The 26,493-nt window shown below is 33.4% G+C and overlaps 1 protein-coding gene across 5 annotated transcripts in view; it reads right to left on the bottom strand.

Moving 5' to 3' along the window:
- KTN1 (kinectin 1) overlaps positions 1 to 26,493 on the bottom strand; it is an 88,899-nt gene that overhangs the window by 54,509 nt on the left and 7,897 nt on the right. For all 5 annotated transcript variants that reach the window (XM_039866530.1, XM_039866529.1, XM_039866527.1 and 2 more), the window contains exons 2-5: positions 8,962 to 9,514; positions 5,257 to 5,394; positions 3,712 to 3,882; positions 2,602 to 2,732 (exon numbers count right to left, since the gene is read on the bottom strand). In XM_039866530.1, coding sequence (XP_039722464.1) covers positions 2,602 to 2,732; positions 3,712 to 3,882; positions 5,257 to 5,394; positions 8,962 to 9,487 — 966 coding nt within the window. In that variant the 5' untranslated portion in view covers positions 9,488 to 9,514. The remainder of the gene's footprint in view (positions 1 to 2,601; positions 2,733 to 3,711; positions 3,883 to 5,256; positions 5,395 to 8,961; positions 9,515 to 26,493) is intronic.

The following is a 26,493-nucleotide window of genomic DNA, read 5'->3' on the forward strand; positions in this document are numbered from 1 at the left end:
TAAGTGTCTGTGATTCCAATGTCTCTTGGTGTTTCTCTTCCTTTGGCTTTCTGGTGACTTTCCCTGCACTTTAAATGTTAATGTTTCTCAGGGTTCATTCATGAACTTTCTTATCACTCCTCACATCCTCTCTGGTCTAATATACATCCACTATATTCATTGGTGATAGTGGATAACTTTCCTAAATCACTCCCACTACAATCTTTTTTCAACTCCAGAGAAATATATATAATTGAGAAATGATTACATCCACTTAAATGATCCAACAGATACCTAAATGATCTGAACTTCCTAAAATTTTGCACAATCCCTTTTCTCTTCCTCTGCAATGTTCACATATATCACTGTCATCACAACCTATCGTTATGCAAGAGCAAAAACAAGCATAAAGACTCTTCTTTAGCCACAATATGGAAAGGTCAGCAAGTCCTCCAACTCCTCTATCTCTATTCTATGCCTATGCTGGTGCTCCTGCATTTATCTTTCCCCTTTCTCTCAAATGGTCTTTATGAGGTGTAGGGATTCATCTACATCTGGGATCTTGAAATTTATTAAAAGGTCTGACGACCAAGACTCAGTTTCTATGACAGAAAAAGGTAGAAATTAAACTTACCTAGTCTCTCAGATACAGGGAACCTACAAGGGCACTGAGTCCCTGTAGATAACAGAACCACTCCATGAAAAACCCAAAACAAGATTTTAGTTGAAAGTGCAACGTTCCAAGGAAGGGGAAAAAATGTGAAGTTGTAAAATACTCTATTTCAAAACACTATCTTTAACAGTCCCCAACTTCCTCTTTGACTTGCCTAAAATACTTATAAAGGGGAGTTTGATGTACCACCCACTCTCTAGAATTCAAAGCTGTCTTAGACAATAAAATGACTACTCTGGCCCTTATAAGCCACCACCAACATCTTCAGTCAGAAGAGAAACACTTAAAGCAATTATTTTTAATTTCAAAAACCAATCATTTCAAACAGTTAATAAGTTAACATAGTAACTTCAGCTGGAGGCTTTTCCCTGCTAGCTTTCCCCAATCCCCACAAATAACTAAGAACTCTTTTTAGACATATACTTACCCAATTAAAATAAAGTAAATCAAATGACAAATTTTTCAATCAAGAATTTCAAGAAAATTCCTTGAGACAGAATAATCTGACTTTATATCTAAAGTCACACAGAGTTATCACACTTACTCTGATTATCCTTGAATACCTTGTTTACTCTGGGCCATTGCTGGCACAACATGAAGACTGTCCAACATGTATACTACATTATAAAATGCCACAGATTTATAAAACGTATTGTCGACAGATGCTTGGAAGTATGGACAGACTTATAATGTCATGATAAATGCTATGACAAATAAGTCCAGATAGTTATGAGAAACAACAGGAAGGACAATTCAGACTGGGAACTCAGATTAACCTTATATGAGGAAAGGATATTTAAGTGGAGACTTGAAGGAGGAATTAACCAGGGAAGACATTGGAGGATTGGGAGAAGGGTATTGGGACAGTCTAAACAGAAGAAAAAGCTTGGTATGCTGTAGAGGAAGCAGGAGAGACATAGTATGGGTGAAATGCAGTGAGGGGGTGGGGGAAATGCCATGAGATAAGGTTATATATAGAAAGAAGCACAGGCCTGCTAAGGAATTTAGATTATAAGGCCCAAGAGAAGGGTTTTTAAAGCAATGAGTAATATAACCTCACTGACCTCTTAAAGGTCACTTTGAAGTTGTATGAGGTTTAAGTAGGAAAGTAGAAACATCAACTAGGAGACTACTGAAGGTAATAAGATAAAAAGTGATGGCTAGACTAGGGTGGTCTTTAAGAAAAAATGGAAGCCACTCACAATTTTAAAGCAAGTAATGGTTGAATGTGTGTGAGTGGGTGTGTGTGAGCGAGCGTGTGTGTAGAACAGTTAAATCTACCATCTAATATAGAATAACAGACACCATGCCATCTTATTTTATATAAGTAACACTTGAAAACTTGTCACTTTTCCCAGTATGACAGTACACGTGATAATACAGTGAGCATGAACCATGAGAAATTAAATATTACTCCATGCATTTTGTTTTTTTTAACATGGTTTAGTCAGTCACAGCAGTGATTCTACCATCCAAATCATTTATTTTAGAAAGGTAATATTATATTATACACACACACACACAACAACAACAACGACAACAGATTCCCAGGTTCTTTGAATGGTGCTATCTTCAGTCAAAAAAACATTCTATATATGCTACCCAGAAATCACCTGACCTTGCCTTCAACACTTCCAATCAGTACTGCAAGGTACAACTTAGCCAAGAGCCAAATGACTTTAAGGTCATATAAATCATCTTACTTATAAGCAATTTACTTTTGTCAAAACATCAGATGACTCAGATACCTGACTAAACTAAGTATATTGATTAGTACGAGTATATGAAATAACTTCGAGGGCATTCTAAAACTTTTAAATGTAACTATATGCTCTGGGACATGAAAGATGGAAGTAGGTAATAATTTACTGCTCTAGTAGAAGTCTTACTTGGTGAACTTCTAATCACTACTCCCACACATGCCCATAACCAAAAATATGCTTGCTTACCTTCTTTAAAGCATCCTGTATCACACCAGACTTCTCTTTTAGCAGGTCTACAACACAAAGGGCCTCATCTTCAGAAAACATCATAGTCTTCAAGGACAGAAGAAAATCTTTAAATTTCACCTCAGCATTTTCTTTAAAAAAAAAAAAATTAAAAAAAAAAAGGAATCAGCAAAGATAAGCATCAATAATTCTTGACCCAAGAAAAAACAGACATATTTCAGGTCAACCAACAGTAAATATTCTAGTCAAGAGAGAGAAAATGTTTATCTTTAATATGGAATAATTACATTAACTAAAAGTGTGCTAAAACTACAAATACTAAAGTGCCAATATGCCCTCGCTTGAAAAACAAAAAATCATTCAACTGTCTAGATTATGCTAGTATCTGTATTAGTATGTTCACAAATACTCTCATCTAATCTTAATACTCATGATATATAAACCAAATTTCACAGATGAGAAAATAAGCTCAAAGATAATTATTAAAAGGAAATCTGATTTTACGAAAATCAAATACAGACAAGCAATCCTGACATTTAAAAAATCTGCGCATCAAACATCTGACTCATCTACCTCAATTCCTCCAGTGCTCTCATATCAGGCACCAACTTCCTCTTCTTAAAAGCAACTACCATCCACTGAACCAAAAAAAACCCAGGGCTTTCAGTACTTGAGGCTACATTATAAGATTAAAAAGGTATTGTGTACCTGTGTGGGAACAAAGGGTACAGGTGAACTCTGTACTTTCCACCCAACTTTGCTGTGAACCTAAAACTGCCCTAAAAAAATTAAAGCCTATTAAAAAATAATTTAAAAAATTTATTTTTTGTGAATTAGCATACAAACCTTCCAGAAGACAATAGTAGAAGGGAAAAGATCACTAGACAGCAAAATAGCTGAGATTCTGGACAAGTGTCCAACTCTACAAAGCCAGTGTCCAACTCTACAAACCTGAGGAGGCTGAACTAGAAAATTACCAATAAATCCTTTACTACAAGTATTCTTTAGTCTTTTGCAATTCACTGTTTTTATGAGAAAACATACTTAATTCCATCAGAACTCAAAAATATGTTTTTTCAACATAAGACATTGTCACATTCTGTATATTACCTTTGTCAGTTTCAGTCTTCAGTTTTTTAGCCCCTGTTTTCTGAATTGCTTCTACTTGGTCAGATTTAATTAGATCAATAACCTCTCTCTTATCCACCACGGGATTTGAGTCAGCATTATCCATCAAAGGAATGTAAGTAGTTGCATGAATAAGGGGTTCGTCTACCAAGACTGAAATTTAAATTCAACAAAATTATAATTCGTCAGTTTTTATTAAGTTATTAAATAAAATGCAAGCATACTTAAATTTAATGATAAATGCAGTTATTTTCAAATATTTAATACCAACGCAATTTGACTTAAAATTCCTATTTTAACATTTAACAAGTCAAAACAGTACACTAGTTCAGTATTTCACAGTACAGTAAATCATTTAAATCATCTAAAAGTCTGCAGCATATCTCTTCTAACAGTATCTGAAAATTTCTTCTTATACATCCTTTACATGTTAGTTCTCATTTTTCTCTTGCTTTAAGAAGAATTCATTCGCATTTAATTAGTGCTCAAGAGGAAGTTAATTTTTATTATGTTGGTACATTACCAAATGCTTATTTCAAGTGATAATTTTTAAATTCAGTTGCTTTCACTTGCCAAGTACAAAAATCAGTCATCGTTCCTTACAGATATTTTCTCATTTCTAACAGTTATGCCTCTAATTTCCATGGCCAATCTTACTACACTGGTCAAAACTTCCAGAACATTAAAAGTGGAAGAAGGAAGTCTCTTTATTTCGTTCCTAATTTTAATGGGAAGAACTCAAGAGTTTGAACATTAAAATCTGATGTCTGTTGGTTACAAACTTCCACATCTACATGGACATCTCTCTATATTCCTACCTTAAAAAAAAAACTTCTGGACTTATATAGTTCTTTTATTTAAAACATAATAAATATTTAATCTTATCAAATATTCTGGGTAACATTTTTTTTCTGTATCCGATTGCTTGATATAATAATTTTACTGAGTTCATTTTTTCCCTTTCCAATTTTACTATTTTGTAGCAATAGTTGATACCACAGACCATATTATTTGAAAATCACTGTTTGAAGTACATAAATTTCATAGCTCATTTTTCCCTGGACAATTTTGAACATACGAAAATTGCAACATCACTTTTAATTGGATGCTTCCCATATATACATGCAGATAATGTTCAGAAAATAATTGGGAATGGAGGGTATGATAGATCAAGCTAATGTCCTCAAGCATAATCTCTGAGTGATAGTAAAAAGTATAAATATTTAAGGAATATTTTCTTGTTTGTATGCTATTTACATTATTTTCAAAACTCAGTTAAGAATGAGAATATTTATGTTATGTCCTTTTTAAATTTCAAAAAGCTTCTTCATCAAAAACTTATACCCTGCCCATCTGTCAAAGCAATACAAAACCACAAGGCTAAAGAGAACCCTGGACTTGTATTAGTGTTAAAGTTATAGTATACATTAACCTGGGAATTAAAGAGCATGTGAAGTCTCTAGGGTTCTTATCATAGTGTACGTCTCTAGAATTAGTATTTATAAAATACATATCTACACATTTCACCATTTTCTGTCTTTTGCTTCTTTGATGAAACTTTCTTCTTTCCTGATCCACTTTCTTGTTTAGTCTCTTGGTGGAGGGATAATGATTCTTGCTTTCTTGAAGGTGCCATAAGAGTTTCCACCTTTTTATCCTGATCATCTTTATTAAAAATAAATTAAAAAATCATCAAAATCAAAATAAATGAAAACAATGGCCACACCAGAAAAGATTTAATTATAAATAATTCCTAGAATGCTTTACCACCAAAAGTTTAAACTGATGTATAACTCCCTTACTAATAACATGTCATTCCGGCTTTCTTACTATGACACCTGCTCTTTAACATCATCAGGACTTCCAGTACTTGCTCATTCTTTTACATCCCATTTCTCAGCCACTCCTAGCCCTACTTAGCCTATAGGAATGGTCAAATCTCTAGGCATAGTCAAATTCGTATCACCTTAAAAAACCCCACCACTGTAATTCCTAGCCTTCCACACCCATTTCCTTCTTATATTGACAAAAGAATAGTCTGTACTTCCTTTTCTACCAATCATTTCTCAACTAACTGCAACCTGATTTTTATCTTCATTACATCCATAAAAGAATTTACTAAGATCCCTACTCTCCCAAATGCCATACTCTACCAATAATATCCTTTAATCCTTATTAGACTTCTATTCAGCATTTCATACTAATGATCGCTACCTCCATAAAATCCTCTCCTCTCCAATACACTAAGTGAAATAAGCCAGTCAGTAAAGGACAAATATTATATAATTTCACTTATATGAAGTACTTAGAGTAGTCAAATTCAGGTAGACAGAAAGGAAAAATGCCAGTTGTCAGGGTTGGGGGTGGGGGAGTAGGGAGGAATGGGGAATTAGTGTTTAATGGATACAGAGTTTCAATTGGAGGAAAATGAAAAAGTTCTTGAGATGGCTGGTGGTGATGACTGCATAAGAATGTGAATGTACTTAATGCCACAGAACCACACATTCAAAAATGGTTAAAATGGTAAATTTTATATTTTACTACAATAAAATAAATAAAATTTAAAATCAGCTCCTACAATAATTCTTTTCTTATACTGGAATATTCCTTTGTGAGGTACTGCTACCAAACACCTTGTATGCTGGTATTCCTCAGGGCTGTGTCTTAGATTTAAATATTTCCCCTTTGGATGATCTTACCTACACCCACAACTTCAAATACAACTTTCATGCTTAAGGCTTCTGAATCTATTTCTAGCCTCATGCCTCTGCGCTTACATATTCTACTGCAACCTGAATTGCTCCCTATGTGAATGGCCCCAAAAAGCATTCAAAAACAAACTAAAAGCATTCTCCTTTGCATACACGTCTGCTCTCACAGACACTATCCAACTTTTCACCTGCTATTGCAATGTGAAAGCCAGCCATATGTGTACATTAACAAATGCATGTAGCTGCATTCAAAAAACTTTATTTATGAACACGGAGGTCTGAATTTCATATAGTTTCCACATTTAACAAAATATTATTCTTTTGATTTTTTTAATGATTTAAAATGTGGAACTATTCCTGGCTCATGGGCCGTTAACAAAAAGGGGGATGGGGACATATTTGGCTCACAGACTGCAGTTTGCTAACCCTTACCTAACTCGGAACTTGGGAAATCAGCTTTGATACCACCTTCTCTTCTACTTGCCATGTGTGTATTACATACTATTGAGTCAGCTCTGACTCCTGGTGACTCTATGAATGAGTGATGTTCACAATTTGCTGTCAATGGCCCCACTCAGTTCCCGTAGATTCAGGCTTAGGGCTTCCTCTATGAGTCAATTCACCTCAAATTTATTCTTCCTCTTTTCCTGCTGCTTTCTATTTTTCTCAGTATTACTGTCCTTTCCAAAGAACCCTACCTTCTCTTGATGTGCCCAGAGTAAACAGCTTCAGTATTGTTATTTTTACCTCCAGCAATATTTAAGGTTTAATTTGCTCTAGGACCTACTTGTTCGACTTTCTGACAGTCCAGTGTATCCACAGAGCTCTCAATGTTTTTCCTACCAGCCTTCTTCACTGTCCAACTTTTACAACTATACAGAGTAACTGGGAATATAAGGATGTGGGTGATCTCAGCCTTGGTGTCTAAGGTCACATCTTTGCTCTTGGTGATCTTTCCTAATTCTTCCATTGCTGACCTTCTGAGTCTCAGACTTCTCTTGATTTCTTGGCTGTTGTCTCCATTTGAATTAATGACTGAACCAATCTTTAACAATTTCAATGTCTCTATTGTATATGTTAAAGTTGCTATCTGCCATCTCCTATCCAATAAAGTTAGTCATATCATTTTTACTTTGCATACCTCTCTGATCTATTTTCTATTTCTGCTGTCACTACCATAGCTCAGTCCTTCAAATTAACTTTGGAAAACAATAACTTCTTAACTAGTCTGCCTACATTAAATACTGTCTCATGAAATTTGTACTCCCAAGTTCTGCCAAAAAAAATCTTCCTAAAATATAAACCTGACCATTTAAACTAACCTGCTTGAAAATCTTCAACAATGGCTAAACTATAACATTCCAGCTTAGTACTATATACAAGAACCATCATGATCTGACTTCTGCAGATCTTTTCAGCTTTTTTTCTACTACTCTATACCTCATATTTAATGGTTCAAAAATACACTATAATTTTACACCTTTGCCTTTACAGATGATATTCTCCCAGTGTTGAATGAGACTCCACTACCTGCTTGATGAAGTGACTCATCCTGGAAGACCTAGCTTAAACATTCCTCTGTAAAGCTTTTGCCCATGGTCCCCGTAAGTAGCAACTGTATGGGTGCTTCTTCTATACATTAAACATCTCATGTAAGTCACATTTTATTATTGGCTTGCGCGTCCTTCTCCCCCACTAGAACATAGGGTGCTTACTCTTATTCCTCTAGTACTATGCCTTGATCAAAGCTGGCAAACAAATATTTAAAAACCAATATAACTAATTTAATACTCTGCACATCAAATCACACCATTTCTCACGTCATTTCCATTGTACCTGTTAACCTCTATCTTTGGAATACCCTAGCTCCACTCCTTCCCAGCCACCCCAATAAAACTAGCTATTACTCAACCTTTCAGATTTCAGGCATTACATGATCTAAGTGGCCCACTCTGGAACTCCTACACTGGTTCAGACATACCTAAATTACACAAAACTTTTTATATTACAATATTTATCTTTGTAGCTATAGCTAGCATGTGAATATCCTGAAAATGCACTATTCATTTCTGTAGTCCTAGTACAATGTCTAGCATAAAACAGATATATGCTAAATGTTTGCAAAATGAATCAACCAAGGGTGAAAAAGGATATCTGATTTAACTTTTCATCTTTAATTTCAATCGCACTGATTAGAAAATACTGATTGAAATAAATATAAAAGTTTCTAACTGCTGGTACAGATTCTTAGTGGTATTAGTAAACCAGTTAGATTTTACATATTTCCATTAAAGTCTTTCCAATATTTGCAATATAAAGTTTAGTTTTAAATGCTGTTTTATGATCAATACTAATTATTTCTAACAGTAATTAATGTTAATAAAAGCAAACACACAGTGAAAAGGATAATGATCTTGGTTTCAGACTCAGTGTTTAAAACTTTATGTGCATACCTAACAAAGTATCTGAGATTATTAAAACAAATACAATCACCCAAATAAAGTTAAATAGATTACAATACCGTTTCCATTTTTAGACTTCTTCTGCCCTGGTTTCTTCTTTGAGGCAGCTGCTTCTGACGGCGGGGTAGGCTGTTTAGTAACTGGGACAGGTTCTACTTTTTTGCCTGGAATCTTTGATACATCACTTTCTTTGGTGACCTGCTCTTCTAGTACAGGCTTGTGTTTCTTTTCCTTCTTCTTTCTTTCTCTAACACTACTTGAAGTATCAACCACATTCAGTGGAACAGGTACAACTTGCTCATCTTCTACAGCCAATGCATCAGATAATTTAAATTCCCGGGGTACATTCTCAGAATCAGATTCATGGAGGTTACCATTCTGGATTTCTTTCTTTTTATTCTTTTTCTTTTCTGCCTTCTTTTTATCTGTTTTGGTAGGAATAAGCTTTTGTTCTCTTTTCTGTTTTGCAAGAACCTCATCATATAATGTTTCTTTCATGAAAAGCCAGAAGAAGAGGAAAATTACTGTAATCACTACTGAAGGAATAAGGACAATAAAATATGTTGACTCATAAAACTCCATCATGTTTTTGTTAATGTGATCCTATAAAACCTAAATGGGGGAAAAAAAAAATGAGTCATTTTATAAAAATTAAACACACAACTGCTGTTTCAAGTGGTATTTCAGATCTAACCTGATCGACAAATCAAAGAGATTAATTGTTTAAAATCACATACTTGATTACTTTGCAAACTACAGTTGAAATATACAATGAAAGAAAAATGTGTAGTAACTAGAAAAAGTGTAACACATCCTTCTATTTTTAAATCATGTGAAAAGATATTAACAAGAGGAAAAAAAGTTAAGACAGCCATTATTTTTTCTCACATTATTTTTGACACATTATTAGTATTTAGCTTTTTTCTTTTACTGTACATTGATGAATACTAGTAGATATGGAAATAAAGAGGAATTAACTATTACCAACACACTAGATATTCACTAAGAGTACCACACTCTTAATGGCAAAAAAAAAAAAGAGGTGGTTTATTGCCTCACTTAGAGATTTAAGCCCCTTCACAAACTGCTAGCACCTTTAATCCAGTCACTAACAGCCTCATGATATGGTGGGATACCTCAAGGATATAAAAATATAATAAAGTCAAAATCAAAATTTTAGGATGTTATTTGGCATTAAAATAAATTACAAATTAGATGCTTTTTTTTTTTCAATTTTCTTTAAGGTACCCCTTACTGCAAATAAGTTATATTGCAACAACAAAGCTGACCCTCACCATCCCCAATGTGAAGAGGCTCTGCCTCCTCAACAGAACATCAGTCCTACTTTTAGATTAACCCAATAGCTAGAGAAAATAAAGATGTGATCTGAGTACCCAGATCTGCCTTGAATATAGACATTATATCCCTTATCTGAAGGGCAGTCTCAGATAAAGCTAACCCTCAAAGTAAGAATGATTCTGATGTTTAGATTCTAGATACCAATACTCCTATAAACATGTAAAAGCCACATAAAGTGCTTTGTATCCTTATAACTCATCTCAAATTCATTGCAGAAAAAGGCACAATGTGTAATGTTGATTAAATTAAACCCCAGGACATGCTTAAGGTAAAGCTAATTAAAATCTTTTGCACTTTTGCACTTTTAATGTACTAATAAATCTAAAAACTTTAAAAATTTTTAAATTATTGGTCCAAAGTCCTAAAAACAGGCAATGATTAGATGAAGAAACCAAATTCCACCTAAACAAAAGAATCATTATTCGAAGAACTATTTTAGACTTTAGAAAACATCTGCTTTAAAGCTGGATAAATCTGAGTTTATCCAATATAACACTTCACCAGAACGATTTTACAAGGACTCATGAACTTTCCAAGACAAAATTAAGCTAGTCACAGTTGTCTGTGTTAATTGCCAAGATAGACAGACCTAGAAATCTTATATTGATAACATAATAAACTTAAGCTTATTAAACTTTGTTTTTCAACTAATTTATATCTTGTTTTAAAATGCAGATATATTTTATTCAAGTTCTACTAATGGCCCAAGTCTGAAAATAGCCATAAATGGAACCTAAAAAAAAAAAGATGTTGATTAGGCACACTATTAATCTTTGTGATTGAAAACAGCACTTGATAACATTTTGCACTTCCATAAGCAATTTTTTAAATTATATTAACACAACCCTGGACTTCTTAAGACAAGGTTTTAACAAGTTGAAAGGGAAAAGGAATCATGTGCTAACAAAATATTAAAAGAAACTTTATACAGAATTATACCTGATAATTCATGAACTATCTAGGTTTTTAATTAATTAGACATATTTTACTGTGCCTGCTACTGGTCAATCAGGAATGCTTTTAGGAAGCAGAGACCATGTTTTCTTTTTGTTTTTTGTTTGTTTTAACATAACATCCATAGGTTACACAGCCTGTTAAACCTGGATCTATCCTGAGCAAAAATGAATTTTAAAACTGATGAATAACAATATAATAAAGCACTAAAATAAAGTTAAGAGTCTTGACTTTTGGTACAGATTCTGCCTCGGCTCCAAGGATCATCTCTTAATATGACTTTAAGGTCCAAACTACTTGCATGATCTTGGAAATGCTAAGCCAAAAAATTTAAGTGGTCTCAAATTGGTGGTGCCCAAAGTGCATGTGGCAAAAACAAATATACAACCTCTTTGGTGGAATGCCCCCTCAATCTGGGCCTCTCAAGATTTCCAAAGGCTGTCATCCAGATAAGAGCCCACAACCCAAAGTGACAGAAATATAAGCCACCGTGAGCAAGAGGCAACAGAAACGCTTTACCAAGGAATTAGATCTCTAAAGATTTAAGATACTGAAATTAACAGATATAGGTTACAACATACACACAAAAAATAAGAGGGAATTGGAAAAATGAGCAAAGAACAGAAACTATCAAAAGTGACTACGTAGATTAGAATCAATTAGGACTTCAACAAATAAAAAATAACCGAAATTTTAAAAATGGATAGGCAAGGAGACCATTTAAAATGACTATTTCAGTAAGCCAAAGCTGATGAGAGTGAATTAATTCAACGCAGAAGACTTGAGCGAAACAATAGGGCATAGCAACTATTATAGTGAAAGTGAGGGAGGAGTCTCAGACAACTACATTTCTAACTTGGAAGAGTCTTTAAATGATGAAACCACCTGTCAAGATCAAGAAGATAGAGATGTCTCAGAGTTTCTTACATGATTTTGAAGTAGATAAAGTACAAGCAACTGGAGATCAGCAGTCAACTGGAGAGAAAATCAACAGTAAAAAGCTCCCATAGGTTCTAAAGCAGGGAACCAAAAGGAGCCAGTTTCTGAAAAGTCCAAATTCTATTTCTCCTCCACCTTACTATCAAATCTTAAAAACTTTGCTTTGTCCTTTGTATCTAAGCTTCACTTATCCTTCAAAACACAGCTCAAAACATACCTCTGAAAATATATTTTCAACTATCTTCTGTAAGTTTATTATTCACTTATTCATAGTTATTTAGCATCAGTATGTCAGCACTGTTTTCTAGGATGTTCTAAAGAAATATCAACAAAAAAGGCCAAAATCCCCACCCTCATAGGGCTAACAGTCTACCAAAGGGAAGACAGTCCAATAATTAATATACAGTATATGAGACAAGAAGATGTATGGCATATTTGAGCAAGAACAATAAGGACAATATGGTTCAAGTATAATGAACAAGACAAAAAGTAGTAAAAGATGAGATTAAAGAGATCATCTGAAGGGAGCAGGAGACAGTGAACAAATCATGTTGTTCCTTAGAGGGACCTGGAAGGACTGTGGCTTGTACTCTGAATAATAATGAATAAAAATGAGACGGGGGCGGGGGGGAGTTGTTCTGAGTAGAAAAGGGAATAGACAGTTTCAAAGTCTAGTTTTTAAAGACAGGAGAAATTACACGTTAATATGCTGACAAATATGAACCAGTAGAAAGGGAAATATTGATGATGCAAGAGAGTGAGGGGTAACGTCTGCAAATGTCAAGAAGGAATAGAATTTGGTGTAAAAGTAGAGACTGGCCTTAGATGGAAGCAGATATCCATAGAAACATAAGGCAGCGGCAGAGACCCAGGCAGTAGATATAGTACAGAAGTTTGTGAAAACGCTCTTCCTAATGCTACTATTTTCTTAACGAAATGGGAAATACAGTTCTAAGTAAGAGTGGAAAAGCTGGTGTTAGAAGTCACATACAACACCTTATAATTATTACATTGTTAATTTTTCTATTCTCTATAAACTGCGTTCATTTTGATTCTCCATTTAAATTTAAAAATAGATTCACTGACTTTAAACACACTTTTGATTTAGCTAAGGAGGCAAGTATATAGCATCTATAAACCAGAGGGGAAAAAGAACCTAACCTGAGCCTCAATTCTGCATGCTCAAGTGCCAGGGCTACAGCTAGTCCCCTTCTAACATCCTAAAGCACTTATTCTCTCTATATACATTTATGAGGTAGGAGACAGTCTAACAATTATTAGAGGGAGCAATATATGCAATGTGATAAAGATAAAAGAAAAGACAATATGGAACTCAAAACCTAAAGCAGATCCAAATATATTTTTAAAATTTAGTTTATTCTGTTATTTCAAATCACTAGAGGAAAGGCTGAATCATTCAGATCAAAGAAAGACATCTAAAATTTTAAACATAAGAAAACATAAAACACTTGAAGAAAATACAAGAAAATGAATAGATTCGCCATATTTTGTACAGTTATATATGTTTAAAAGTTTACAAGCGTATTATATCTGCAATAAAAAAAATTAAATTGGTTCTAAAAATCAGTAAGAAAAAGATACCAATGAAAAAAACAGACCAAGATTAATCATTTTCTGAAACAGCCACTGATATATAAAAACTCATTTAAATTTACATTCTCTAGTCAGTCGCTACAACAAAAGGAAATGGCCCCGGAGTCCACAATACGATCATAAAGTTATCTTTTATGAGGGAAAAAATTCAAAGTAACCAAAAGACAAGATAATCTAGTAAATTAAACACAGAGATGCCTGGCATAGGAACTCCATTACAACAGCTTTTCTAAAATTATCTTTAGAGACTACACTGAAATCTCAGAGCAGTGGTACAATTTCTCCTTTTAAACTACAACACATACTTATTACTATGACACACATCTTATTACCACATCCCTTAAGATATTTCAGCAACAGCCATTCTAAAGCACTGTTACCTCAATCTCAAACAAATCCAACTAATGCCAAAGATGACTAATGAAATTTTATTTCTCTATCAGATATCAGGTTACAACACATGAAACTTCTTTATTTTTTTAACCAAATTTACTGTTTTATCCTTTGAATACAATAGATATATCAGTTTGAACAGGTTCTCCAAGAAACTGAACAGGTACCTGCTGAAAGTTAAACCAATATCTTTCAGATTTCTGCTTACCTACCAAGCCCAAACTAGTTCATTCTCAGGAAAAGACAGTACTCATTTAAAAATACCTACACAGGAGATAATCTGGTTAAAAGTTTATTCTGTAAAGAAATCAAACATAATTTAATTAAAAGATCTACTACCAAAAAAATAACACATTTTAAATACTCAGTATTTCAAATCAATACATAAATCAGTTTCCGAAGAACAAAACTCATTAAAATCATTTAAAAATTAGAACACGAAATTCATAGCAATAATATAATCATTGTAAAATGACTATACCATGCACAGAAGACCTTCTCCCTCTAAAATTTACAATCTTGACCTGTCTTTTCTTTTTTAACAAGATTTTTGGGTTGAAAAGGGCCATCTAATCCAACTAGCCACCCAAAGATTGGACCCAGATGAATGGTTAGTGAACCTATGCTTGAAAACCAGGGATGTGCACCTCCTGTAAGCTCCTTTTATATCTTTAAAAAGATGTTACATCAGTCTTCCTAGTTCTGATCTAAAATCTCATCTCCCTGTAACTTCTCCCTGTGGCCCTTCATATGCCCTAATCTTAACAAGTATGTCCAATCCCACTCCAAGGTAGTCCCAATAACTGATGTCTGGTATCAGTTAAATTTACCACCAAACAGAAAACCTACTTCAAAACCTATCATCCCTTAGGAAAGTTTAGTTAGGGTGTTAAAGTTGAAAATAACAGGCTGCTAAAATAACTCTTAGGTGCATCTCCTTAGGTCACTCAACAATGAATATTAAAATAAAATATTATATTTATTTTTGCCTATTCTCAGAAAAGACATAATGATTAAAAACATCATGTCACAAACTAAATATGAAATGGAAATGACGAGTCTGTCAAATACTATCCAAAAAGACTCTAAGGAAACTAATGAATAGCTTCACTTATGAAACAAGAATTTTAAAAACTTACCCAAGAGCAGCCAAATACAGTAGAAATAGCCCCAGATACTTATGAAACTGTTAGTATATAATCAACAGGCTATTTCAAATCAATTAGTTAAAAACAAAACCACCAGATTATTTAAGAAGTAGTACTGACACAAATGATAGCCATGGGGTGGGGGGAAGGGACGAGAACAAGGTTAAGCCTCTGCCTCATTTATACAAGGATGAAAATTTTTAAAGGATAAAAAGCTAAACCATGAAAGAACTGGAAGACACAAGTGTATTTCTTTGCATTTAAAAATAATCTTGCCTTATAAAGGTTTTTCTGTCTCGTGTAAAAAACCCAGAGTCATAAAGGAAGACACTGAGAAATATGACAGAAACTTTTATTTTATGGCGAAAAACAATTAAGCTAAAAAAATGACAAAGGTGGTTGACTTAACTTACAAATATCACTTAAAATGTGAGAAAAAGATGAACCTAAGAGGAAAATGGTTAAAGGACATGTTTAGAAGGTTCCCAGAGGCAAAAAAGATATCCAATAAATGTATTTCTTTAAATGCAATTTCAGTCACATTCAAGAAATGCAAATTAAAACAAGATGCTACCTCTTTCCACTTAGGATAGCAGGGCAAGAAGATGTGGAAATGAGATTACAAGGGGCATGAGGAAATTTTGGAAGAGATGTATATGTCTATTATCTTGATTGTGACGATGGTTTCACCCGTGTACACGTGTGTCAAAATGTACTATGTTGTATACTTTAAATATATGCAGTTGATTATATGTCAATTATACCTCAATAAAGTTGTCTAAAAAATTAAGCGTGGGCCAGGGAGTATGAAAAATAGTAACCACTGCAAGCTCCTGAGAAAGAAATTAGGAAAAATTTCAAAGTATGAAAATTGGGCATACTCTTTGACAAAAGAAAATCCCTTTTCTGGTAGTTTATTCTACAAATATAATTACACAAATACAAAGATACAATCAAGAATGTCCACTGTTGGCAATGTAATTTTATAAAACTACAAAGAACCATGTCCAGGATTAGGGAAAAGACTAAGATTATAGTAAAGCTTCATGTGTAATATGGGAAAACATTAAAAAAATGTAAATAAATCAAACATTCATAAAAAGTAAGTTGCAGAATGGTACAGAGGGAAAAATTCCCTATTATGTGACTGAGTCATGCTCATATATACTTAGCATGTCCTAGAAAAACATACCAGAAACCATTAACTCTATGGTGACTTTTGGGTACTTTTCGTAACTTTTCACCTTATATCCTTCAGAACGTTTATTTATCCCACCACGCACACATCTTACTTTTATAATTTAAAATTAATCTATTATATTTTAAAATTATAAATTAAAAAAATGACTTAAAAACTAATTTAAGGAATCCATTTCTAAAAACATGAGCAAAAACTCTTCCAATTAAATACAACAGAAACTGTTTTTGCACTAAAACAGGCAACTTTTCTGGAAATTAAGGGAAATCTTGGGCGGGCGGGGAGATTATATAGGAATTGAAAGTGTTAATGGCCATTTAAAGATAAGGCAGAAAACTGGACTGCAAGCTGGGGAAGAGGGAATGAGACAGGTACATAAAACTGAGACTTGTCAAGTGTTCCATAGTCAGCTAAGGGTAAACTAAGAGAAAAGAAATCCCCATGATGACATAAGAAAAAGGAAAAGCTTGTTTGCTTTTCCTACTACCCAAAAAGTAGACCAAAAGTTTTCAATTAAAATTTTATAACCATGGTTCTGAGATGTACATCTATAGTTTCTGCCAGTCCAGAAAACCCCTAACCCCTTCTATCAAAAATATTAACAAAAAAATGGCACTAAGGCCATGAAAGCCTCTGCAAAAAATTCTTTCTACCCAGTCTACCCTGCACAGTACAGTACTTGCAGATATACTCCTGCTGATGAACTTAAAATAAAAAATGAGCAAAAGAAGGTAGATACAAACAGGAATTATATCCCCAAGAATTCCAAATGGAATAATTTGAGAGACCATAAAAAATAATTTTCTCAGCTGCTAGAGGCATTAAAAAAAATCACACAAACAGAAAATTAAAATACTCAGATAAAAGACCAGAGACTAAAAGAATTAAACTATAAATTTAGTGAAACTAAATTTGTGTGATCATCCACACACATATGCATATAGAGACTCACAGACATTCAAAACTAAATGAACTGATTATTTTACACAATTGAAGAATTATCAAACAGAAAGATAAATCTGATAAAAACTGACAACGCAGCACAAAAGAATACCTTAGGGAAAACATGTAAGAAAAACTAATAGACATGAAGGAGAGAACAGAAATTCAAGGAGAGAAAAGCAACAAAGTAGTATTTGATGAGAAAATGGTTAAGAATTTTCAAAAACTGCTGCGAGACAGGGATCTTCCAATCTCAGAAGGGCAACAAAATTTGGACAGAATAAGAAAAAACATCTAAACAATAAGAATAGTAAAACTATATAACTCAAAAGATGCAAAGCAGTTCTTAAAAGCAATATAGACAAAATTCCCTATAAATAAAATTAGACTTACATATTACTCAGCAATAGAAGCCAAAGGACAATGGAATAAAATCTCCATAGAAACAATGGCCATTAATTCCAAATCCAGCTAAACACTGGAATATTCAGTTTTCAGAAGCAATAAAGTCTGTCGGGTATGTGTAACAAAGCTAATCAATGTTAGCAAAAAAAGATTTTAAAGACTTTATTTGAAATTTAATAATCCAGAACATAGTTTTTGTAAATAAGCAAAACTTCTTCCTACTAGAATATGATTGACAATATTACGAAACTCTTTAATTAGAAATTACAGCTGACCTTTTTCCTAATAAACTTTTCAGGAAGCCACAGGAAAAAGTGCAAGCAAATAATTTTCTCTTTCTGGCCCCTCAATTACAGTGATCAGAGCTTTTTAAGTACAAAGCCATAAGAAATTAGGATAAAATTTCACAGTATTTTACAATCAAGTGCACCACTACAATAATAATAAAAGCCTGGTCATCTTTTCTAAGACCATACAATCTATTCTACTGTCTACATTTCAATTTTTACTTTAATGTCATTTAATGCCATTACAATCAAATTCTTACCTCTGCTATTTAAGAGAAACCAAAGAGATACAGACTCTAAACAAAACACAAAATTGTGAATAAATGGCAAAATCTTACATATTCAAACTGTAAATATGTACAAATGAAAGATCTAAAAAGGGTAAAGAAACTACTTATATATTTTCATTTTCATATTTTTCTGGAACATTAGTTATGTTAATAAATTATTAAACCACAGCAAAGTTAAAGAATCTTTATAAATTAAGAAATTTTTACATTCCCATTTATTGAAATCAAGCAGCATTTGCTTTTATATTCACAATCTTACGTGGTTACCTTTCTCTAAAATTAACTTTGAGAACTATAGTTTAAAAAGATATTCACTAAATATTTTTACTTATTATACAAAGCTTACTTTATACAACTGAAAGTTTAACATACCAAATGAGTGACTATCTTGCTGATCTGTTATATTCTCTCCTCCCTACTACCTGTGAGCCCAAATGCAGTGCTCAATGAATAGCACTGTCAAATTTTAATTGACTAAAAGGCAACTAAGTATAAAAACCTGGGAAGAAAAAAAGGTTTACTTCATAACTTCAAAATATAAATAACTTTATACAGTAAGCCCTTTGAATTTTCTTTCAAAATAAACCTTCATAAATACGGTACACATCAATCCTATCTGTGTGTTCACCAATACTCAAATCAAAGGCATTTGATCACAATATGAATTTTACTAGAATGTTCCTGAAGCTACAAAAGAAATATATGAGAAAAATAAAAATCAAAAAGTCCAGATAAAATTATCATGAATTGAAAATAAGTGCAACTTTTGTAAGTTAACAAATGTTTAAACCTACAACAGAAAAATTAAAAGTTTGGGTTTCTTTTTATTTTTTTTTTGACTGTTGACTACATTTTTTTGACATCATTCCCAATAAGCAACCTAAACAAACAAACAAACAAAAAAAAAACAGTGAAAGACATTATCTTACTAAGAACAATCTCCAAGAAAAATTCAAGTCTCTGGGATTTAACCAACTGAATTCCCACATTCTTAAAGTTAGTTTATAAATTACCTAGTTGATATAATTGAAACTATTCAGTGAACCTTCAAAATCTGTGATCCCAAAGTCCTTCTTCCAGACAACAGAAATGACTTAGAAGGTTCAAAAGTGATTAATCATCAGAAATCTAAAATACAGCCACAAGAAAACAATTCCATTCTTAACAGCACCAGAAACAATAAAATAATTATTAGCAATAACGTAGCCAAGGAAGTGAAAGATCTGTACACTTTAAAGACATTGATGAAACAAATTGAAGAAGACACAAATGGAAAGATATCACATGTATTGGTAAAATGTCCATACTATCCAAAGCCATACAGCTATAGAATCAATACAATCTCTGTCAAAATCCCAATGGCATTTTTTACAAAAAACAGAAAAAAATCCTAAAATTTGTATGGGACTACAAAAGACCCCGAACGGCTAGCCAAAGCAATCTTGAGGGAAAAAAAAAAAAAGAACAAAGCTGCAGGCATCATACTTCCTGACTTCAAACTATACTACAAAGCTATAGTAATCAAAACAATACAGTGTCATAAAAACAGATGCACAGACCAATGGAACAGAATTGAGACACCAGAAATAAACCCACGCATATACCATCAACTAATATTTGACAAGGGAGAAAGAATACTCTATGGAGAAAAGACAGACTCTTCAATAAATGATGTTGAGAAAACTGAATGGCCACATGCAAAAGAATGAAACTGGACCCTATTTTACAATACACACAAAAATTAACTCAAAATGGATTAAAGACTTAAATCTAAGATCGAAAACCATAAAATTCCTTGGGGGGGCGGAGAACAGGAAAAAAGCTCCCTGACATTGGTCCTGGCAAAGATTTTTGGATATGATACCAAAAGCACAAGAAACAAAAGTAAAAATCAAAAAGTAGGACTACATCAAGCTAAAAAGTTTCTTCGCAGCAAGAAAAAAAAAAAAGATCAAAATGAAAAGGCAACCTACAAAATGGGAAAAAAATATTTGCAAACCATGTATCAAACAAGGGGTTAGAATTCAAAATACATATAATTCAATAGCAAAAACAAAAAAACAAAAAAAAATTTGATTTAAAAATGGGCACAGGACCTGAATGGACATTTTTCCAAAGATATACAAATGGCCACCAGGTATATGAAAAGGTGGTCAACATCGTTGATAAGGAAAATGCAAATCCAAACCACTTTACGCTTATTAGAATGGCTATTATTAAAAAGGCAAGATATAACAAGTGCTGGCTAGAATTTGGAGAAAAAAAGAACACCTGAGCACTGTTGATGGGAATGTAAACTGGTACAGCCACTGTGAAAAACGGTTAAGTATAGAGGGTCCTCAAAAAAATAAAAATAGAACTACCACATATTCCAGCAATCCCACTTTTGAGTACATATATCCAATGGAAATGAAATCACAATCTCAAAGAAGATTTCTACACTCCCATGTTCACTGCAGCATTACTTACTATAGACAAGACATGGAAACAAATTGTCTTCTGATGGATGAACTGATAAAGAAAATGTGACAGCTATATATACAGATATATATATATACACAAAAACATACACAATGAAATATTATTTCACCATAAAAAGGAAATCCTGCCATTTGCAACAACATGGATGGATCCTGAGGGTATTATGCTAAGTGAAATAAATCAAAGACAAACACCACATGATCTCACTTATAGGCAGGATCTAAAAAAATGCAAACTCATAGATACAGAGAGTAGACTGGCGGTTGCAGGAGGAAATAGGGAGTGGGAGTATTGGTGGAGGTGGTCAAAGAGTACAAGTTTATAATTATAAGTTGAATACGTTTTGAAGATCTAATGTAAAGCATGGTGACTATAGTTAACAATACTGTATTATGTACTTGAAATTTGCTAACAGTAATCTTAAAAGTTCTCACCACACACACACACACACACACACACACACAAAAAGTAACTACCTGAGGTGATGAATGCAACTAACCTTATTTTGGTAATCATTCTGCAATACATACGTACAACAAATCATCACATTGTATACCTTGAACTAAAACAATGTTACTTGTTAATTATAATGCAATAAAGCTGGGAAAATAACAAAATATAGCCAAGAGTAGAGGTTCCTTTCCGATGACCATCCTTCTCTGGAGACAGTGCTTAGAAACCATGTTTACATAACAACCTCAAAAGCTATGCAAAGATAGATACTGCCTTAAACAGATAGTATACAGTTGCAATGATCCTACATTTCAAGATCCATGAAAGACTTTTACAACTATTGGGAGATGCTTGAAGAGTTTAAAATTAAATAAAAGCCGCCATGTACTAAAAATAGTAGTAAAGTAGTCAAACTAAAATTGATGAATTCATTGTGGATAAATCCAGACAATGTAACTAAAAAATTTAAGAGTATCAAAAGTCGTTCACTGTAAAGTTATTGCAATGCCTCTTTTAAAAATTAAATAAGTAAATAAAAGGTTTATTAAGTCAAGAAAACCCAATAAACACTATAGAATGTCTGATTTGGGCAGAACACCTGATAAAGTAGACAGGCTATCCTTGGAGACAAGATAGATAAGTACTAAACATGAATGAATAATAGTAGAAATCGGGAAATATTTAAAAGGTTAAATGATCATATCCCAAAGTTGCCAATTAATGGTTTAGAAAATATCTTAGTCACATATCAAAAGACTCTGTTTTTGCTTGACATTACTAACATTTTAATCAATTACTTGGTTAAGAATAAGACAAGCTTGCCAGTTCATAATGTGTTGAGCACAAAGATATCTCAAAAGAGAACAAAAGACAAATTAAATAATGTTTCATAAAACAAGATTTTTATTTTATCCTTTGCTACCAAGCTCTTTCCATTCCCCGCTGGAATAGCTGGAATTCCAATATCTAGCTCGGATAAGGAGGGATACCATGTTATTTCAGTCTATAGACATACCTTACCTAATGAAATTATTCAGTTAATTGGTTTTCATCAAAATGGCTCTTGAAAAGTACAACTTTTCAAACAATGGCCTTTTTAGTATTAGTGATTGTTCACCTAAAGTCTACAAAGAATTAAATTTCAACATGATTTCAGCCAAAGACACACTCAACGATTTATTCAACATAGTGGAATACATGACATGTAATAATGCAGTGCACACGTTTTGATAAACCTAGAACATTTTGCTTTGTGTATACATGCCAAGCAAGAGGGATGCAGAGCTACCATCTCCTACAACTCTGTATAGTCTTTTCTGCCTATGTTCTATTTCCACATTGCCTAAAAGACTTGCATTTGGCCTTTATTCCCCTGAAGGTGCTTATCTGTTCTAAGATTTGACTTTTAAGTGCAGGCTGAATGCAAGATAATCCTGAGCTCAAAAAAAGGCTAAAACTGGTGAAGAAAATGGTATAAAAAGAATAGACTTTACAAAGACTTACACCTCACAAACATTAAGTTTTCTCTTCTTCCTTTGGCAAATACAATACGACTTCATTTTATCACATTACATTTTATTTTCGAAGTATATTTATTTACTTTCAAAATGTTGCCTATACCTACATAAACTCTTCATTGGTTGAAATGGTTGAAATGGAATCCAGTACAATTTTCCATCAATGGAAATACTTTTTGTGTAATGGCTTTTCACTTAGCAACATGGTTTTCAAGAATGAATTTGAGTCATTAAACAAAGGATAGGTATATTAGATTCCCAAGTCTGAGAAAACAAGCAACAAGAGTTCGGAGAGCAAGGGATACCAGTCCTACCTAGAAAAAGAAAAAAAATTATTCAGCCTTAACTGGACTCCAAGTGATATCTATACTCCAAAACAGACTAAAGAAACATAGGATGAATGAGATCAACTAGCAGGAATAAGAATGTTCCAAGGCTTAAAGATTTAATTGACTGTAATCATAACAAATTAGTCTGATACTAAAATCAGATTTGTTCTAAAACTGAATACCCAACAAAATTAAAAAGGCAGATTTCAACAAAGGAAAGAAACACATCACTAAAGTACTCAAGATACACTGAGATGAGCTTCAATAAAACAAATAAGAATATAACAGGTAGAAGTGGATGAAGACTTCCGAAGAGGATGCTTCTTTTCCAAACACATTAAATGATGGATGAAACATGAAAGAGTACCAAAAAGATATGGCTAAATTCAAAACTAAGATAAACATCTCCCTGAGTCAGAAATAATAAAAATTCAAAACAGTAACCCATACCTAAAATAGAATGTAGGAAAGGAAGAGTAGGTAAGATACAATGGCTGGATAATGGCACTAGAGTAAGCAAAGGTCAGAAGTTCAGCTCCTACAGGTAACAGCAACAGAAAAGAACCAGGTTTGCTGCTTTTGACACCAAGGAGTGAAGATGGAAATAGAATTTGCACAAGGTTGGTGGGGGAAGCAGGGGACAGGGAATAGGAGGAGAAAGTGGGAAGGAGGAAGGGAGAGCAAGAGAGGGAAAATGTACAAAAAATAAACAAGCTGCAAACCTGTTACCTAGAGCTGTATAGCTTTATAGATGCTCTGAGCCTGGAAAGGAATAAGGAAAAAATATCCATGCTAACAGCAAATTTAAAACTAACGGTAATTCCTTAGTATCAAATATCAAGCCAGTATGCACATTTCCCCAACTGCTTTGTAAATTTTTTTTCGGTTATGCTGTGATTGATGTAACTGTCTCCTTTCATTTATCTTATATCTCTTATTATTCAGTTTCTTGCAATTCCTAGAATTTTGTGTTGGAAAAACCAAGTAGTTGGTCATGCAGATTTCCAATATGAACTCTGCTGATAACATCCTCATAGTGTTTAATAAGTTCTTCTGTCTTTTCTATTTCCTATAAACTGGTAGTTAAATTTAAAGGCTAAATCAGATATAGGATTATGACTTGAGTGCAAGACTAAGACAGATTTGTGTGACATACTTCCAAAAGGATGTATCTAATGTTTGGATATTTCTTTGTGGTATTAGCAGATGATGATGATGACCTTTGCCTGAACATTAAACATTAGGAAATGCAAATGATAATATTCTAAGTCTACCATTTTTTATTAGGTAGAATACATCTAAAAAAGAAACTTCTCTCATGACCTATTTGGTTATCCTGAGATACAAATCATGTAAGTAGGATACATGCTTATTTTAATTGATGTGCCAGTTGTCGAAATAATGAATTGGTCCAGCAATAACTAGTTAAGGTTTTTTTTTTAATGTTTTAGTATCATTATGAATTCACAGATTAAACGTTTGATTTGTTTCAATTCATTAGCTATTATCTTTATTGATATTCAAATTGTCTCCTTTATAGCCAATGGGATTTTATTCAGAATGGCTCCTGGGTTGTTTTGATACTCTACCTTCACAGTTTTTGCTTAGTCTACTGCTTTCTGATAAGATGTTCTAGGCTGTGATTCTAGAGTGGCCCCCATGGTCCTTGCTTCCTGGTATCCTTACTCTTGTGGAATCTCCTCCCATTAAGTGTGAGTGAAAACTGTGACTTGATTCTAATCAATAAAATATGACAAAGGTGACAAGACGCAAATGATTATGTGTACATAAGACCATAATCCAAGTTACTAGGACACTCCTTTTCCAATTTACTAGATTTGAAGAAGCAAAACTGCCATGTTGTAAGCTCCCTATGGAGGTCATGTGGCAAGGAGTTAAGAACAGCCCTCAAGAAACTGAGACTTTCAGCTGGGCTGACAGGAACTAAATGCTAATAGCCACGTGAACTTAGAAGCAGATCTTTCCTCAGGTTAGCCTGAGCTAAGACCCCAGCCCTGGTCAAAACCATAGTAGCAGCTCTGAGAAACCCTGCAGCAGAGGACCTAGTTAAGCAGTGCCCAGACTCCTAACTCACAGAAACAATGATATAATGTGCGTTGTTTTAAGCTACTAAACTTGTAATATTGTTAGACATAGAAATAGATAATATGCAGGCTCATCTCAAACATTTGCTGCTTTAGACTTGAAAAATGCCCATTCTGGGCACAACTTTAGTTTCATTATGAAAAGGTATTTAAAGACCACAATGTGGGCACCAGCAGTGCTTCTGCTACTGGACTGATCGTTGTTTCTAGGCTTTTTTAGTCAACAGGGACAGAAAATAAATATATTTTAAATAAGCTAAATTACTGCATGAGTACATACAGATGTCTATACTCAAGTTTAGCACTATGGGGTTTTTACTTAATTTCAGTGACCTTAAAACTACATCTGTTTTAAACAATGCCAAAAATCTGAGTTTTCAACAATAGCAACATAATCACCCATTTTATTTAAATCACAATACACACATTACACAGGAATGGAACAACAACAACATCCACATTACCACCAAAATTATAATAGTTCAAAATTTATTTTCCTTTTTTGCCGTCATTCCTCCACACTCTTCCAATGGAGATGGACGGTCAAATTACCATGTTTTAAAGTCACTCAGCATAGTTTCACTCTGGTGTTCACCAAATGAATACATTTAAGATTCATTTCATTTCATTTTTGATTTTTTAGGGATTTTCAGATTTCTGTAGAAAAAGTCAAAGCATAGAATGTACCTGTGTTCTTCTACACTATGCTTCTCTCCATAAGTTATCATCATTTTTTAGATTACATTCAATACTCTTCTACTTTGAATATCAGCAAAATATAAATATACATTCTCATCTCCCTCTTTCTTAGTACATGATTACATATTACTATAAACACTTTCTCCACTCTGCTTTTTTAAATTGTTCCAGAACAGACCTAGTTTGTGATTCAAGGCTCAGTGGGCCAGGTAAAAACAGTCGAAAAAATAAATAAATAATCCAGGGAGCGGGGAGGAGATGATCACTGAGAAAAGGTTTAAAAAAAAAAAAACCCTCAAAATGAACCAACAAACCAATAATCCAAAACACAGGAAATCTGATGGGGGTGCAGAATCAATAAAAACATAAATTCACACCAGATGGTGTAAGTTTTATTAAACAGTCTGACAAAGGTTTTAAAATTTGAACAATTGAAGATGTCAAAGAAAAAAGAAAAGTCTATTAGTAGCAAAAAAGG

The sequence above is a fragment of the Pteropus medius genome, unplaced genomic scaffold, assembly GCF_902729225.1.
Source record: "Pteropus medius unplaced genomic scaffold, Ma_sr-lr_union100, whole genome shotgun sequence".
Lineage (NCBI taxonomy): Eukaryota > Metazoa > Chordata > Mammalia > Chiroptera > Pteropodidae > Pteropus > Pteropus medius.